The sequence below is a fragment of the Phyllopteryx taeniolatus genome, chromosome 8 (genome assembly GCF_024500385.1).
Source record: "Phyllopteryx taeniolatus isolate TA_2022b chromosome 8, UOR_Ptae_1.2, whole genome shotgun sequence".
NCBI classification, from domain to species: domain Eukaryota; kingdom Metazoa; phylum Chordata; class Actinopteri; order Syngnathiformes; family Syngnathidae; genus Phyllopteryx; species Phyllopteryx taeniolatus.
This window is the reverse complement of record NC_084509.1, coordinates 4,996,427-5,014,441: the sequence shown is the minus strand read 5'-3', so window position 1 is coordinate 5,014,441 and position 18,015 is coordinate 4,996,427. Positions and strand designations below refer to the sequence as shown.

General features: G+C 41.3%; 1 protein-coding gene across 1 annotated transcript; it reads left to right on the top strand.

The window, feature by feature from the left end:
• Positions 1–425: 425 nt before the first annotated feature.
• On the top strand, positions 426–17,737 carry sgcg (sarcoglycan, gamma). The gene is made up of 8 exons (XM_061781972.1): positions 426–629; positions 5,519–5,720; positions 7,628–7,732; positions 11,969–12,059; positions 12,409–12,528; positions 15,405–15,477; positions 15,581–15,704; positions 16,560–17,737. The coding sequence occupies exons 2-8, from the start codon at positions 5,526–5,528 to the stop codon at positions 16,725–16,727; spliced, it is 876 nt and encodes a 291-aa protein (XP_061637956.1). The 5' UTR covers positions 426–629; positions 5,519–5,525; the 3' UTR covers positions 16,728–17,737.
• Positions 17,738–18,015: the final 278 nt, after the last annotated feature.

Here is an 18,015-nt window from a genome sequence, read left to right as displayed (position 1 = left end):
AGTGATACAAACAAACAATATCAACATGCAACACTTTATTTCACTGAATCTCTTCAAGTGTTAACATTTTCAAATGATCACTTCCACATTCCTAGGAAATCACAATGCCCCATCACTGGTGACATACTTCAAACCAGGCCCATGTTCTATTCATGTGGTCCTTGGAGGGCTACCTGTTGTCGGCGGGCACCATGTTGGTGACCCCTGTTTTAGATGCTACAAGATGGAGGCAAAGCACTACTTTTATATTAAACAGGGCTTGGTGAGTGCGCATGGGCCGTGGTGGTAAAAAGGTTGGGGTCTGCCGATTTAAAGAACAACAGTGAAAACCATTTTGGCTCATAAATGTGCACTGACCACCTCCCTCATTCCCCCTCTCTCTCTCTCTTTCTCTCCCCCTTTCTCAAATAAATGTTCCAGTGCATAGCAGAGTGAGAGGCAGAGTATTGTAGGTCCGCGGGCAGCGGGAGCGCCGTCTGGTGTCAGGCGCGGCGCATAAGTGGATTTATGAGACGCAGCTGTTGAGCGGCTGTCAGACGTGTGCGAGGAGCTCGACCGCTGCTCCTGCTGCTGCTCGCCGAGCTCCCGTTACGTAGAAAAGAAGGCGAGCGAGCCTCGCCACGACCACGGTAAGTAGCTTCTCTTGTTGTTTTCCCTTTCCAAACTCTTGTGTGTCAGCGAGTCTCTCGTGTGACATTTGACCTCTTTTTTTGACACCTCCACGCCTCACGCTGAGTTCTGATGGCACACAAGTGAACAGTGTTGCCGTAAAAGGGGAGCAACACAAAAATAACTTAAACAACATGTCAGAGTGAGTTATATTTTGATTTGATTGTTTAATATGCTCATGAGCCAAACCATTCTAGTGTGTATGAATGTGTGTGTGTGTCCTGTGGTGCCTTTTCTAAAATGCACTTACAATACAGTACAGAGTCCTCTATTTATAGAAGGTGAGCCATCAGAGTGTAAGACGGGAAGTCCACTTCTTGAGTGGATATTTTTTTACTAAATCCTTTCAGGACTTTTTCCATTCAGTTTTGGTTCCGATTTAAGGAATACATATTCTTCAGTCATGCGGTTGGGTTGAGGTTTTGCTGTTTTCTGATTTTAATTTAAGGTTGCTTAACATGGAGGAAACAACAATAGGAGGAAAAATGTTAAAAATATGAGAAAAAGTTGTAAAGTTACAAGAAAAAAAGTCCTAACGTTACGTGACATTGTAATACTAGGAGGAAAAAGTCATAATATTACTATAAACAGTCCTAGTACTGCAAGAATATAGTTGTAGCATTAGGTGAATAAAGTTGTAATGTTATGAAAATAAAGTTGAAAGCAGCAAAGAATTAAGTTGAGAAAAAGTTGTAAGATGGTTGGCATTGTAGGTTGATTGAAGATTCTAAATTGGCCGTTGGTGTGAATGTGAGTGTGAATGGCTGTTTGCGTATGTGTGCCCTGTGATTGGCTGGCGAACAGTTCAGGGTGTACCTCGACTCTCGCCCAGAGTTAGCTGGGATAGGCTCCAGCACGCCCGTGACTCTAGTGACGATAAGCGGTATGACAAATCTGAATTAGAATCAGAATCAGAATCATCTTTATTTGCCAAGTATTTGCCATTTGTAAAATGGAGGGATGGAAGTTATAAGGCTAATGAAGGAAGTTGCAATATTATGTTCTAAAATCAAAATAATAAAGTTGTCCATCCATCCATTTTCTTTACCGCTTATCCTCACAGAGGTCACGGGCTGCTGGAGCCTATCCCAGCTATCTTCGGGCGGGAGGCGGGGTACACCCTGAACTGCTTGCCAGCCAATCGCAGGGCACATATAAACAAAAAAACCATTCACATTCAAACCTACGGGCAATTTAGAATCTTCAGTTAACCTAACATGCGTGTTTTTGGGATGTGGGAGGAAAGCGGAGTACCCGGAGAAAACCCACGCAGGCACGGGGAGAACATGCAAACTCCACACAGGTGAGGCTGGATTTGATCACGGGTCCTCAGAACTGCGAGGTCAAGTCATACTAGTTGAAGAAAAAAGTTACTTGAAAAAGTGTTCAAAATCATGGAGTTACGCAAGAAAAAGTAGCAATCTAACAAGAATGAAGTCAAAGTTATGCGGAAATGAAAATAAAGTTGTTACTAGAAGACATGAAGTTACTTGGGAAAAAGTTGTAAAGTTGTCCAAAGCAAGTAGTAATGTTATGTGAAGAAAGTAGTAAATTTACGAGAATAAACATTTAATGTTATGAGAAAAATAGTCACGTGATCTTACGAGTTACATTAACATTTTCGAGAAAAAAGTAAGGTAATTCAACTAAAGTTGCAATGTTGCCCAGGTCAGAGTTGCACTATTAGAAGAAAAGTCTGAATTGTATGAGATCAACGTCATAATCTTACATTAAACTTAAGTTACTTAAAAAAGAATGTGAAAAAACTCCAATGGTTACTTGAATAAAGTTGTGATTTTATGTGCAGAAAGTTATAAAGTTACAACAAAAAGTAATATTACTTGAAAAGGTCATGAAGTTACGACAATAAAGCCGACATTTTACTTGGAGAAAGTCATAAAAATTTTTAGTTCTATGAAAAAGTCAGTTTTTTAACAGAAAAAAGTAAGGTTACAAAGTTAACATCCTAACCTTCCAAGAATAAAGTTGTGAGAATTAATCCTAAAGTTACCAGAATAAAGTTGTAATTGAAGACAATAATGTTGTCACGTGATGAAATTATACTGTAATATTACAAGAATACAGTTACCGGACAAAATTACAAAAATTAAAGTCAGACACAGAGTAGACAGAATAAACTTGCCTTGCAGTTTTTGTGTTTCCTTAGACCAGTGGTTCTCCAACTCCTTACACCAATTACCACATCAAAAAATACTAAGCTCTCCTAGCACCACCATAATGACTAACATTAAAATACAGTAGTGTAGTTGGCACAAGTGTTCATCAAAAAACAATGCAACGGTTTTATTCCTAAAAAGTATACTTAATATTATTTTAAGACACTGAAACATTATGCAGTCTTTAAGTAATGATTCAATTAAAAGGTATTCCACATAAAAGTTCAATACAAATTGTACCTAAATAAATGTTTGATAACAAACACTTTTAAAAGATTAAATGGAAATGTACTTAAACACAACTGAAGTGTACTTAAAAATGTACTGTAGTGTAATTAAAACATGAACATTTAGTTCATTGATTCTTTTGTGTACCAATAGAGGTTAGCGGCTAATGGAGGGTACAAGAGGGATTCACTGCCACAGACTATCTGACCACACTTCCGTGACTGGCAGGCTTCAAAATAAAAGCATACACTTAAGGGAAATGATTTTCCCTGAAAAATGTCAGCTGGCGTGCCACAATTTCAGCATTCCTGGCAGCTGGGGGAGCTTGGGGGCTGTTTTTGTTTGGTTGCTAAGGAAATGTTCAGCGTGTGTGCGTGTAGGTGTATGTGTGTGTGTGCGCGTCAAAGGAGCTGAGTGACGCTTCAGCACAAATAATGTGTTCATTTCAAGTCATTGGGTCGCCTTCATTAAGATCAAAATGAACGACTCCATTAGAAGTGATCAATGTGTTTACGTGGACCTGGTTTACGCTTGGTCGATAGCTATAAGCCGCGTCATTAACTTGGAGCACAATTACGTCTCTATTTTGTTTTCCACTTTGAAGCTACTAATGAAGAAGTTTCACTCACTGGACACAACATCGGGTATCAGCACAGGCCGTATCATCATGATATCATTAAAGAAATAAATGGCCATTTTTTTGCTTTTAATATAATAACTTAATCCCCTTAAAGGTCCCATATTTGGGCTGTTTAGAGCGCCATAGATTGACTCTTTAACATGGACTTAATATAAAAATGTCAATTTCACTTGGTTTTGTCATACAAGTGTCCAGAAAAGGTCCCTCTGACAGCTACTTCTGTTTGACCCAGTTTTGTATCTCCTTTGTCCATATTTGGCTAAGACCGCTCCCTTTCTTCTGATTGGTTGCCTCCGTGTAGACAACCCACTTGTGAGATATGACAAAAATATGACTACATTCCCTAAAATCATCCATTTACTCTCATTTGCATTTACTACCTTGTTTGTTTTCTGTTTTTTTGCATAATCTTCATTCCGTAATATAATTATATTTAATTGTTATATGACAACCTTTTCCCCGTAATTTGGGCTCTATTGTGCTTTTTTAAAAATAATATTATATGCTCTTTTCTCCTAAAACAGTATGATTTGAATCATGTATTTTTGTTTATCTTATTCTTATAATACGATTGTAATATCTTGTAATATTGCATTATTGATTGTAATATGGAAACATATTTGACATCATTCTCATGCTATTATGACTTCATTCTCAAAATGGATTTTTTTCCCCGGCCAAATGAGCTCTTGTAATCTTTGTTTTAGTTTATGGGTGCGCCATCATCTTATTCACGGAAGACATTGTATTGTCAATGTCTCTGCTGTACAGTCTTCTTGTGCTTCCTAATGCAGAGCAATGGTGACAAAATAACATATTTCCTTTGGCGCAGTCCTTGGCTCCAATATGTTTGAGTCGGTGGTAAACGTGTCTCTGAGGGCGCTTCTTGTCACAGTGCGCAATGCTGACAGTGTGCTGACGGGAGGCCAGGCTGCGTTGACGCATCTGGACCTCCATCTGCCTTCGCAGCAGCTTGTCGCTGCTGCTGTGTGCACTTTGCTTTATATGCTGCTCAGGAGCCCGCCTCTCCTCTCTAATCAACCAAGTTTGACTTTCCATTTTAGTGTTAAACTGCTGGAAAAGCTGTCAAGCTTTCCGTCGGCACAATGAGTCAGATCTGCACTGGGTGTGTCCGAGCACGCGAATGCAATTCAGAATGGTCAACAGCTTTCTTTGTCTCTCAAGAAATGTATGTTTACTGATATCTATTTGTATTTAGCAAGGCGGCTTTCAATTTCAAGCCTGTATTACCTACAGTTATGCACAATCTCATGAAATCCAATAAAATCCAATTCAGAATTTTTATTCACCCCCCTTTTCCCCCTTAATATTGTGCATTTATTCTCATTTTGCAGTATAGATGCTCTCTCTTTATTCTGACTTTCTTGTTGCAATATTCAGACTTTTTCCTCTTACAAGTATGTTTATTCTTGTATGTTACAATTTTCAAAGTTTTTTTTAACCTTTATTCTCACAATAATATGTTTCTATTATCTTATATTTATCTATTTTCATTATGTTTTAACATAATATATATATATATATATATATATATGTAGATTTTTTTTTAAATCGGAAATATGACTTTTTTCTTTATTCTGACTTTTCGCTCACAATAGTACGACTTTTACCATGCGTTACAGTGAACTACTGTTTAGCACATTTACCCAATGAAGTCATTTTCAAGTGCAATGTAAATGTGCTTGAGGATCTACAGTATATAACATGAGTACAATACAGTTTTTCCTCTCCTGTTGTTATCTTGTTCAACCGTGTATCCTGATAATGTTGTTGTGGTCAGCAGATAGCAGATGGTGGGTGAGCAGTACGAGACCAGCACAGAGGGCAGCAGCGTGCCCGGACCTGTGCCCGAGCACATATACAAGGTTGGCATCTATGGCTGGCGGAAGCGCTGTCTCTACCTGTTTGTCCTGCTGCTCATCATCATCCTGGTGGTCAACCTGGCCCTCACCATCTGGATCTTCAGGGTCATGTGGTTCAACTCGGTGCGTGTCACTCATTGTTTGGCCTAATGTGTTTTGTCACTGGTGTTCTACATGAAATATAGTGCATAAATTGCAGCTTAGAAAAACCACAAGACACGAGCAAGTATTTGTTTTTCTTTCACTTTCAATTTCTCTTCAAATGGCTCTGTATGTATTGAAAATGAACAGACAACTCAGTGATTCATTATATAACTTTTACATACTGTACTAAAACGTTTTTTTTAAAAGCCAAAACAAAAGCAATTACACTACTGTATATGCACATGTAATTGATGCTTCATATATATATCTATATATATATATATATATATATATATATATATAGATATATATATATAGATATATAGATATATAGATATAGATATATCTATATATCTATGCATCCATTTTCTTCCGCTTATCCGAGGTCGGGTCGCAGGGGCAGTAGCTTTAGCCGGGAAGCCCAGACTTGAGAGCTTCACCTTTCGGTTTAGCGGCTTCTTCATCACAACAGACCGATGCAGCGTCTGCAGTGATGCAGACGCTGCACCGATCCGTCTGGTGATCTCTCGTTCCATTCGTCCCTCACTCGTGAACAAGACCCCAAGATACTTGAACTCCTCCACTTGGGGCAGGATCTCATCACCGACCTAGGGGGGCACTCCACCCTTTTCTAATTGAGGACCATGGTCTCAGATTTGGAGGTGCTGATTCTCATCCCAGCCGCTTCACACTCGGCTGCGAACCGCTCCAGTGAGAGTTGGAGATCACGGCTTGATGAAGCCAACAGAATCACATCATCTGCAAAAAGCAGAGATGCAATACTGAGGGCACCAAACCGGACCCCGTCTACGGCTCGGCTGTGCCTAGAAATTCTTTCCATAAACATTATGAAAATAATCTGTGACAAAGGGCAGCCTTGGTGGAGTGCAACTCTCACCAGAGTTCCGACTTACTCCTGGCAATGCGGACCAAACTCTGACACCTATCGTACAACCCGTATCAGGGGGTTCGGTACCCTACACTCCCGAAGTACTCACCACAGGATTTCCCGAGGGACACGGTCAAACACATTCTCCAAATCCACAAAACACATGCACCCTCGGGGACCCTGCCAAGGGTGTAGAGCTGGTCCACTGTTCCACATAACAGGACTAAAACCACACTGCTCCTCCTGAATCTGAGATTCGACTTCCCGACGGACCCTCCTCTCCAGCACCCCTGAATAGACCTTACCAAGGAAGCTGAGGAGTGTGATCCCGCTGTGGTTGGAACATACCCCCTTCTTGAAAAGGGGGACCACCACCCCAGTCTGCCAATCCAGAGGCACTGTCACCGATGTCCATGGGATGTTGCAGAGGCGTGCCAACCCCACAACATCCAGAGCCTTTAGGAATTCCGCGCAAATCTCATCCGCCCTCAGGGCCATTTCCACCTCCAGGTAGATCTGTAGCTCCCATTTAGTTTTTCCTTTTCTATATGAATATCTATATACTGTACAGTATGTATTCTATATATTTTTTTTATTAGACTAGGCATGGCCTGTCTAAATGAAGCTCCTACCCTCATTTCAACATAGTTCCTTGATACCAAGATTCCACCAGATTGCACCAAAGCAATACTTTTGAACAAAACAGACCTTTGGCCTGAGCACAAAAAAAGCAAATATATGAGTTTTCAGCAAGTAACGGAGGATAGCTTCTCCCAAGAAATTTGACAAATATGTTCCTTTGTGTGCTGGAAATGGTGAATATGCGGGGAATACTGCACACAATTTCAATTCAATGACAGTACAATATGAGAGCAAATAACCTACTTCTTTTCATGGCATTGTCACCTGCTGGATCAGATGCAGCATTGCATGCAAATGCCACTGAGCTGACGCGTACTCTTCGTGTGAGCTGATTCTGTGTCGTGTGTGACCTTAGGAGGGAATGGGCCTTCTGCAAGTCCACTCCGATGGCGTGAAGCTGGAGGCGGGCGAATCCGAGTTCCTGTTGCCCCTCTACGCTGAAGAGATCCACTCCAGGGAAGTATGTGAACTTTCTCTGCTCTCTTTTCCCTCCCTGGCAATTAGGCCATCCAGCAAAGTTGTCATTATTCCCTCTTGTGTTGAACCAACCCCCCACCCCGCTGCCTGATTGTTGGAATGTGTGCGTCCTTGCTCTCTGGAAAACCGTCTTTTCCGAGCGCTCCGAGGCAGTTTGGATGGGGACCAGTCTCCCGAAGTCTCCCGCCGCGCACGTGCTCCTGCAGTGAGCTTCCGATGAACCTCAAGGATGTTTGCGGTGGGAACGTGGTTTACGGCCCGCCTACGAGCAGCACATGGGAACACTTTGCTGCAGTTGTTTACATGTTATAGGTTTTCGTGTTCATGGCAACATTTTTGCAGCATTATAGGCCTCATTATCAAGACATTTGTTCTGTGTTTGACATTTGGATTCAGTGAGTCCCTTCACTTTTAAATGCTGCCTGCTTTAGCATTTTATACAGAAGAATATCAGTCTCCGTCTGCGTCTGATACCCTTTTTGACACAGAACACAAGTTACCGTTTTATTTGTGTCCTCATCAAATTTAATGTGTGACAAACCGTACTTGGGCCAAACATGGTGTCCATCCATTTATTTTCTGTAGGTCTTTTCTTTTGACTTTAGATGGTAAACCCTCCAGCCAATCAAAAGACACATATAGACAAACAACCAATCACACTCACATTCACACCTAAGGCCAATTCAGACTCTTCAAAGAACCTAACTTACATGTTTTTGGAATGTGGCAGGAAGCCCAAGCAAGGGGAGAACATGCAAACTCCACACAGGTGCTGTCCGAAATCACTCACTCACTCACTAACTACTATATAGTGCACTATATTTTGTAGTGATGTCCGAATGCTTAGGGATCAAATTTAGCGGCCTATATAGTGCACTCAAAACTTCCCAAATCGTAAAACGTACTGACCGAGTCGTGATATACCATAATGCATTGCGTCTTCAGAGAAGAGGTACAAGAATGGCGGGATGAGATTTGTCGCAGAAGGATGGAGTTAATTTTTCGTATAAATGTAAGCAACTTCAACAAAGCTTCGATTGTTGGCATTTTTATAGCAATGTACAATAACAGTACGTTTTAATAATGCAGCAACCTTTTTTTTTTTTATTTAAATTTTTTTTTTTTAAACCCACTTTGTTATCGTGCGGCAGCTGTGATGTCATTAGCAGAACGCTGTGTAGTGTCCGATAGGTGTTATGAATGAGGTCACTATATAGTGCAAGCCTACGTGGGGAGTAGGGAGTAATGAGTGAGTGAACGATTTCAGACACAACTAGGGAATCCACATGACTGTGAGGCGGGCATGCTAACCACTCTCTCCCACCAAGCTGACCCAAAATCATATCTCGTTCTCCAATTTCCATGATGTTATGGCCTTTATATATATATATATATATATATATATATATATATATATATATACACACACATATATACACAGTGGGTACGGAAAGTATTCAAACCCCCTTAAATTTTGCACTCTTTGTTATATTGCAGCCATTTGCTAAAATCATTTAATGGAATTGTTGAATTTTTTGCAGATTTAGTAAAAAAGAAAAACTGAACACAGCCATAAGTATTCCGCCCCTTTGCTGTGACACTGATATATTTAACTCGGGTGCTGTCCATTTCTTCTGATGATCCTTGAGATGGTTCTACACCTTTATTGGAGTCCAGCTGTGTTTGATTATACAGATTGGACCTGATTAGGAAAGCCACACACCTGTCTATATAAGACCTTACAGCTCACAGTGCATGTCAGAGCAAATGAGAACCATGTGGTCAAAGGAACTGCCTGAAGAGCCCAGAGACAGAATTGTGGCAAGGCACAGATCTGGTCAAGGTTACAAAAAAATTCTGCTGCACTTAAAGTTCCTAAGAGCACAGTGGCCTCCGTAATCCTGAAATGGAAGACGTTTGGGACGATCAGAACCCTTCCGAGAGCTGGCCGTCCGGCCAAACTGAGCAATTGGGGGAGAAGAGGCTTGGCGAGAGAGGTAAAGAAGAACGCAAAGATCACTGTGGAGAAAACCAGAAACTGCTCATCACCTGTCCAATACAGTCCCAAAGTGAAGCATGGTGGTGGCAGCATCATGCTTTGGGGGTGTTTTTCAGCTGCAGGGACAGGGAGACTGGTTGCAATCAAAGAAAAGATGATTGCGGCCAAGTACATGGATATCCTGGACGAAAACCTTCTCCAGAGTGCTCAGAACCTCAGACTGGGCCGAAGGTTCACCTTCCAACAAGACAATGACCCTAAGCACACAGCTAAAATAACAAAGGAGTGGCTTCAGAACAACTCCGTGACTGTTCTTGAATGGCCCAGCCAAAGCCCTGACTTAAACCCAATTGAGCATCTCTGGAGAGACCTGAAAATAGCTATCCCCCTATGTTCACCATCCAACCTGACAGAACTGGAGAGGATCTGTGAGGAGGAATGGCAGAGGATCCCCAAATCCAGGTGTGAAAAACTTGTTGAATCATTCCCCAAAACACTCATGGCTGTATTAGCTCAAAAGGGTGCTTCTACTAAATACTGAGCAAAGGGTCTGAATACTTATGGCTGTGTGATATTTCATCCATCCATCCATTTTCTGAGCCGCTTCTCCTCACTAGGGTCGCGGGCGTGCTGGAGCCTATCCCAGCTGTCATCGGGCATGAGGCGGGGTACACCCTGAACTGGTTGCCAGCCAATCGCAGGGCACATAGGAACAAACAACCATTCGCACTCACAGTCATGCCTACGGGCAATTTAGAGTCTCCAATTCATGCATGTTTTTTGGGATGTGGGAGGAAACCGGAGTGCCCGGAGAAAACCCACGCAGGCACGGGGAGAACATGCAAACTCCAGACAGGCGGGGGCGGGGATTGAACCCCGCACCTCAGAACTGTGAGGCTGACGCTCTAACCAGTCGGCCACCGTGCCGCTGTGATATTTCAGTTTTTCTTTTTTAATAAATATGCAAACATTTCAAGAATTCCGTTTTTTTGGTCAATATGGGGTGCTGTGTGTACATGAATGAGGAAAAATATTAACTTAAATGATTTTAGCTAATGGCTGCAATATAATAAAGAGTGAAAAATTTAAGAGGGTCTGAATACTTTCTGTACCCACTATATATATATATATATATATATATATATATATATATATATATATATATATTCATCCATCCATCCATCCATTTTCTGAGCCGCTTCTCCTCACTAGGGTCGCGGGCGTGCTGGAGCCTATCCCAGCTGTCATCGGGCAGGAGGCGGGGTACACCCTGAACTGGTTGCCAGCCAATCGCAGGGCACATCGAAACAAACAACCATTCGCACTCACAGTCATGCCTACGGGCAATTTAGAGTCTCCAATTAATGCATGTTTTTGGGATGTGGGAGGAAACCGGAGTGCCCGGAGAAAACCCACGCAGGCACGGGGAGAACATGCAAACTCCACACAGGCGGGGACGGGGATTGAACCCCGCACCTCAGAACTGTGAGGCTGACGCTCTAACCAGTCGGCCACCGTGCCGCTATATATATTCAATGTCATTCAAAACACAATTAAATTGACCTTATGATTAGAACCTAATTGCTTTGTTGAAAACCTTTAATCAGAAAGTACAGTATACAGTCGGCTGCCATACTTGAGGTAATTCAGTCTACAGTCAACCAATGGCGTTGCTACCATAACGAGTGAAGTAGAGCAACAATGTGTAATACAGACGGACCTTATATACAGGTATACTCACAGCTTCATTTGGCTTGTAATAAGGAGAATAGCATTTATGTCATTGCCATGGCAACCCCTACTTCAGTGGTCTATAATACGGGTGGACCAGCCAGGACAGCTCTCATGTTGCGTTAGCACTAAGCAAATTAAGAAGCTGTACTTAAACGATGAATTATTTAATTCAAATGTGAGGCACATAGAAGTTACATAAAAACTGTACCTAAATAAATGTTTGAAAACAAAAAGTTAAATACACCTGAACTTTATTTAAGAAATCTACTATGCTGAATTAAGAAAATAGTTCAAGCCACTGTAGTATTAGGCCTAGTTTGAACATTTAAGTCAGTGATTCTTTTGTGTACTATCAGAGACAGCCCTCGTACGACTTGTGGTATTTGTACCACACTTTGAGAATCACTGCTTTGTATGGTTTGTTTTGCAGGTTTACAGAATATGTTTTTCTGTCATCGTTATGATGCAAACTTTCTCTCATTCCAGGACTCTCCACTACTTGTACACTCGGATACGGAAAACGTTTACCTCAATGCCCGCGATGAAAATGGTGACGTCACAGGGAGGATGTTTGTGGGTAAGAAGCTGCGTGAGAAGGCACACCCAAAATTAACTCAACCCAACTTGATCTAATAAAGTTACATTACTCACCCATTCACATATGAGAGCAGGCACAAAGTCAGTGATCATAACAAATAACAGTCATATTAAAAAGTGGCACGCATTAGACATTGCTGTATCTGTTCGTTTGTCTGACCAATACACAAAAGACTGGGATCTCTATAAATGTTGAATTGAACTGTATTTAGTATTTCTATGTCTGGATGACACCATGGACCAATGATCAAATATTAACTCTTGTGTTTTCTGTATCTATATAGATACACTTATGCAATGACTTTAAATGGTCATAAATGTCATTGCAGGTCCAAAACAGGCTGAAGGACACACTCCAAACATGCTCATCAGCTCCTCCAACAACAACATGCTGTTCTCTGCAGATGACAAACAGGCTGTGATTGGACCAGACAAACTGCGCATCACAGGTAGGTACAAAAATAATAATAATAACAATAATAATAAATTACATTTAAACATTCAAGAAAGCAACTGTTACAAATTAAATTATATATATTAATTAAAATACAAAATGAAATCAAATGTATACACTGGACTACAGTAGAAAAGGGCAGACAAATGTTGCATCATAAGGCAGAAAACGACAAGATAGCATAGCTCAGGTTGAAAAAAAGCTTTGTGAGTATCATTTTTATAGTTATAGCATTATTCAATTTTTTTAAATAAGCCATTAACAATACAACAATAATATACAAGAATAATCGCATCATCATATAAATAAAGTTTCATTTAAAAGGGCAGACAAATTCTCCATCACAAAAAATAAAAGAACAATGGAATTGCTCAAGTTGCAAAACGCTTTCAAATTATATTTATTTCAATAGTTATTATTATTTTAATTTTAAAATGACTTCTGAATAAAAAATATAAAACAATGAAATAAGTAATAAAAACAAATAATTACACCATATAGAAACTTTCAAAAGCAAAAATGAAATGAATAGAAATAAAAAGGGTGATTGAGATTGAAGGTCTCCTTCTTGCCACATAGCTGTGTGTGTGTGTGTGTGTGTGTTCTTCTTCTACACACAGTGCCATATAGCTACACTATTACGGCTAACATTTGGTCCCGTGAAATCTCTATTTGTGCATCAAAATAAGTGAGTGCTTTTCTTATCTGCATTCTGTAAAGATAAATCACACATCACAGCACATTATCACGTCATTATTGTCCCCATCTCCCATGCAGTGTTGTTCTCTTCTTCACTCCAACTGTGTGTATTGCTGCGCGTCAGTGACCTCACACTGTGTTGGCTGATTAATGTTGAGGGGAGTGTCAGCCGCTAGCTACATTACGCCCGGGGTCACTTTACTGCACGCAGTCCAAATAAAGCTCGTGCACCCCGAGGAAACGCATTTGGCTCGGCATTGTGATGCTTTCATTGACTCTCTGCTGTCGCCCTTCATTTGTCTCCGGCTCACATCTGCTCATTCACTTGAGTTAAAGTGAGTGGAGGTCAGCTCCCCTCCTCTTCCCACAAGGCTGCAGGCCTGACAAGGCAGCTCACTTTGAATAATACAGTGCGGCAAAATCTCGGGACACCTGACTGCTACATCTACCGAAAGTAATGTTGAGTGTGGGAATTTTTGTCCATAGGTCCAGATGAGCATTTGATGACGTGAAAATATGACAGCAACTTGGGCAAGTAAAATATTTGCGTCCCATTAGCACTGTAGCTGCCAAAGTTCTTCCACTTGTCCAGTATTGAGCCTTTTTTTATTTTTATTTTTTTCATAACCCTTGCGGGCCACCATAGTTATTGCACATTTTTGGCAACGCAGACGAACAGTCAAAGCAAGTCAGAGTTGTTGTGCTTTGTGGCTTTGCACATCACTTTATCCATTCGCAAACGCACGCATGCTGCAGTTTGGACCTTGAAGACTATGAAGCCAGACCACTGCCATTAACTTTTGGCATTTTCGTGACCGGCGTAAATACAAGGCGAGAGGTGCAACTCTGCACCAGGTTCGACCGGTGTTGATAATTTTCTCCGAGAGCGGACGGGCCGTGCCACTGTGGGTGTGTTTACAGCCGACTTCATTCGCCGCCAATCAAAGCGGCTCCTCTCATTCCCTTTAAATGGGACATAATGAGAGTCTTGGTTCCACAGGAGACCTCATAGCTAACTACCTCCATGACAGACTCTTAAACTTGTTGGGGAAGAGGGGAAACTGTCAAGACACTTGTTTCAACTTTTAAGCAACCCTTTCAAATATGAGGTCACCACCCTACGCCACTGGGGCACCAACCTGGAAACCCAGCACGGCAATTGTTACTAGGTGGAATTCATAAGGCTCACGGTTCATGACTGGCCCAATAAAAATGTCATGGTCCAGTCACATTGAAATGAAAAACAACTTGCCCCTGGATACAGAACAAGTACAAACAGAATGTCAGACATTTTTTGAAATTATTTTATTATACTAATTTTATTAAATGCAGCATGGCGCCCAAGTGGTTAGCACGCACGTCTACCACACAGTTCTGAGGTTCAGGGTTTGTTACACACCTTCCTGTGTGGAGTTTACATGTTTTCCCCGTGCTTGTGTGAGTTTTCTCCAGGTACTTTGGCTTCCTCCCACATTCTAAAAACATGTTAGGTTCATTGAAGACTCTAAATTGAGGTGTGAATGTTTGTTTGCGTCTATGTCATGTGCCATGCGATTGGCTGGCGACCAGGCAAGGGTGTACTCCGCCTTTTCCCCAAAGACAGCTGGGATAGGCTTCAGCTCACCTGTGACCCAAATGAGTAGAAGCAGTGTAGAAAATAGATGGCTGGATAATTTATTGAAAATGGTTTTTCAAAAATATATGTGGCGGCACGGTGGAGACTCGTTAGCACATCTGCCTCACAGTTCTGAGGACCGGGGTTCAAAACGCGGCCCCGCCTGTGTGGAGTTTGCATGTTCTGCCCGTGCCTGCGTGGGTTTTCTCCGGGCACTCCGGTTTCCTCCCACATCCCAAAAACATGCAGGTTCATTGAAGACTCTAAATTGCCCTTATGTGTGAATGTGTGCGCGAATGGTTGATTGTTTATATGTGCCCTGCGATTGACTGGCGACCAGTTCAGGGTGTATCCCGCCTCTCGCCCGACGGTGGCTGGCATGGCCTCCGTGACGCTTGTGAAGATAGAGGATGGATGGATGGAAACATATATGTGTTTGTGTGCATGTGTATTCCTAAGACAAAACAAAACAAAACCAAAAACTGATTGCTGGTGTGTATTAAATATACAAAAAGTGTGAAAACCAGTGTCATCTGTGTTTATGTATTCCCTCTCAGGTCCTGAAGGAGCTCTGTTCCAACATTCAGTGGAGGTTCCCCTCCTCAAGTCGGAGCTCTTCAAAGACCTGAGGTGAGCACTCTTGCCGCATCGTTGTCAGTCCGCCAGCCAATCCCAACATGACTGATGGACTCTGCTCTTCCAAGATAATGGAATGTTTTCTTTTCATCCTCAGGTTGGAATCTCCAACTCGTTCACTCACTATGGACGCTCCAAAGGGAGTTCATTTAAAAGCCTTGGCTGGAAACATCGAAGCGGCCTCCAACATGGACGTTATCCTGCAGTCCAGCGTGGGACTGGTAAGAGACGCACTCGTCTCTCAATAGGATGTCAACATGTATGGTTGTAGGGAAGAAACAGTGGTGTTTTTTCAAAACATTTACATAAGGGGGCTCCATACCAAGAAAACGGGTGTGGTCCCTTTTTGCTTGGCAGAATTCATAAGGCTCAATCACAACTGGTCCAGTTGGACACGCCCTTTATGCAGTTTGAATGACAAAATAGGGACGGGTAGAAATGTGGTCCTGGAAAGACATCAGACAGCAAGAGCAAATCAGACATACATGAAGGAAATGAAAAAGCTAATTTATACGTGCTACTTTCTCAACTGAGCTCTGTATTAAATATAAAATAGCCCCAGCCACTTACTATATACCAAGAAAAGTACAGTACACGGTATTACTAAAGTGCAAAACATTTCTGTTTCAATGGCACGGTTATAAATTGCACAGACAACACCAAAAATCTTTGTTTCTCAACTTAAGCACTGAGGTGCATTTTCATCTAGAAATACTGATGGATTGAATTTCTTTTGAAGTTCTTTTTCCTAGCTTAGTCACTTGTTGCTAGGCAGAGTTAATAAGGTTCAATCATAAGCGCCCCATAAGCCACTACGGAAACAACTCCAGAAACACCACTTGACTTTACTAGTTTTTAGTAGCCACAAGATGGCGCCAAAACAATACTTTTACATTAGACAGGGCTTGGATTGAGCACAAAAAACAGTGAATAGGTGAGTTTTTCAGTGAATCCCAGAGGATAGGTTCCCCAAAAATCTGTGAATACGATTCCACTTCCCTTAAGAGACCCTTTACTTGTTAGGACCTCACTGGAAACATAAATGTTCCTATTGATGGTCCTTCTCTGCTGTCCAGTTGGTGCTGGATGCTGAAACGGTGCGCATGGCCAATCTGCCCCAGAGCCAAGGAGGAGTTTCCGGGAATGCCGAGGGTCTCTTTGAAGTGTGCGTGTGTCCCAGTGGCAAGCTTTTTCTGTCCAAGGCTGGCGTCACCTCCACTTGCAGTGACAACCAGGAGTGCTAAAATGTGGTTCCTTCCTGCAGGCTACAAGCACACATTTTTTGTTTGTTTGTTTGTTTTATATTAACACTAAACGTGTGTGGATCACAGTGCTAAAACCCCCACCAGCAGGGGGAGTTGTGCTTGCTGGAGGACATAGTATATTTAAATAAACACACGCACATGCACACACACACACACAGTTTTATGGCTGGGCAATAAGGAGCTGCTTTACAGCTTACATCCTATGCAATATAATCTTCTGGTGCAATATATACAAAGTGACACATGTCAAGGGCTTGGAGTGATGGCAGGGAAAAAAATATGTATGAATCAGATTAGTTGTGAAATAATTTCTTGCGTTTTGTGGCTCCAAGCTTTGTGTTTTGTTTTGGTATTTAGCATGTTTACTTGATTGTGAAAAATGAGAAATGATGCAACAGCTTCATTACGCACGCCCGCAGAATCTAATAAGGGCCAATACGAGAGTTGTATTAAAAGGCATGCCTTTAAAAATGATATAGTACATAGCTTTGATTTACAGTTTGGTTAAATTGACATTATTATTGTTTGCACTTTGGAGAAGTGGAGAAATAATATTTACCTTATTTATCAAGACGAGTGGGTTAAAAATAAAAGCTCACCGTAGCACAGTTGTACGCCTCTGCAAACTACAACGGCAATAATATACTTATTAAATTAATACCTCACTGATACTGAGCATTGTTATCTTTGTAAAGACTGACTACAGCATACATTTTGGATCTTATTAGAGATGCAGGTGTACCTAATGTTGCCATTGGGTTTATAAATATAATATCACTGTCGCAAATGCGAAGTAACAAACTTGTTATATTTCAACTGAATTACAGGGTGTCTATTTTGATCTTTACATCTTGTTGAAATTGTGTACTTCTACTGTCAAGCAAAAACCAAACATGTTTATTGTTCAACTTTGGATTTAATTTGTTTTTAAAGTAGACCCACCCCCCAAAAAAACAAAAAAGACAATAAAGTTATTTGCTGTAAGATGATGCAATAGTCCTTTTGTTTGGGGTGGGGGGGATGACATTAACAATGTGACCATCACGCGTTCCTCCTCACACTTTGTGATCCAGTTGCAGTTAATTCTGGAATATTTTGGTAAAAGTGTGGAATGTGTATTTATTGATATGGGACGTCCAATAAATGTGCTATTCCTTTTTTGTGTCTTGGAAAAGTTGAAAATTAAAGACAAATGAATGAAGGTTTAGCTTTTAGAATCAGGTTTCTGCCAATGTAGCATATGCATATTATAAAATGCATATTAAAA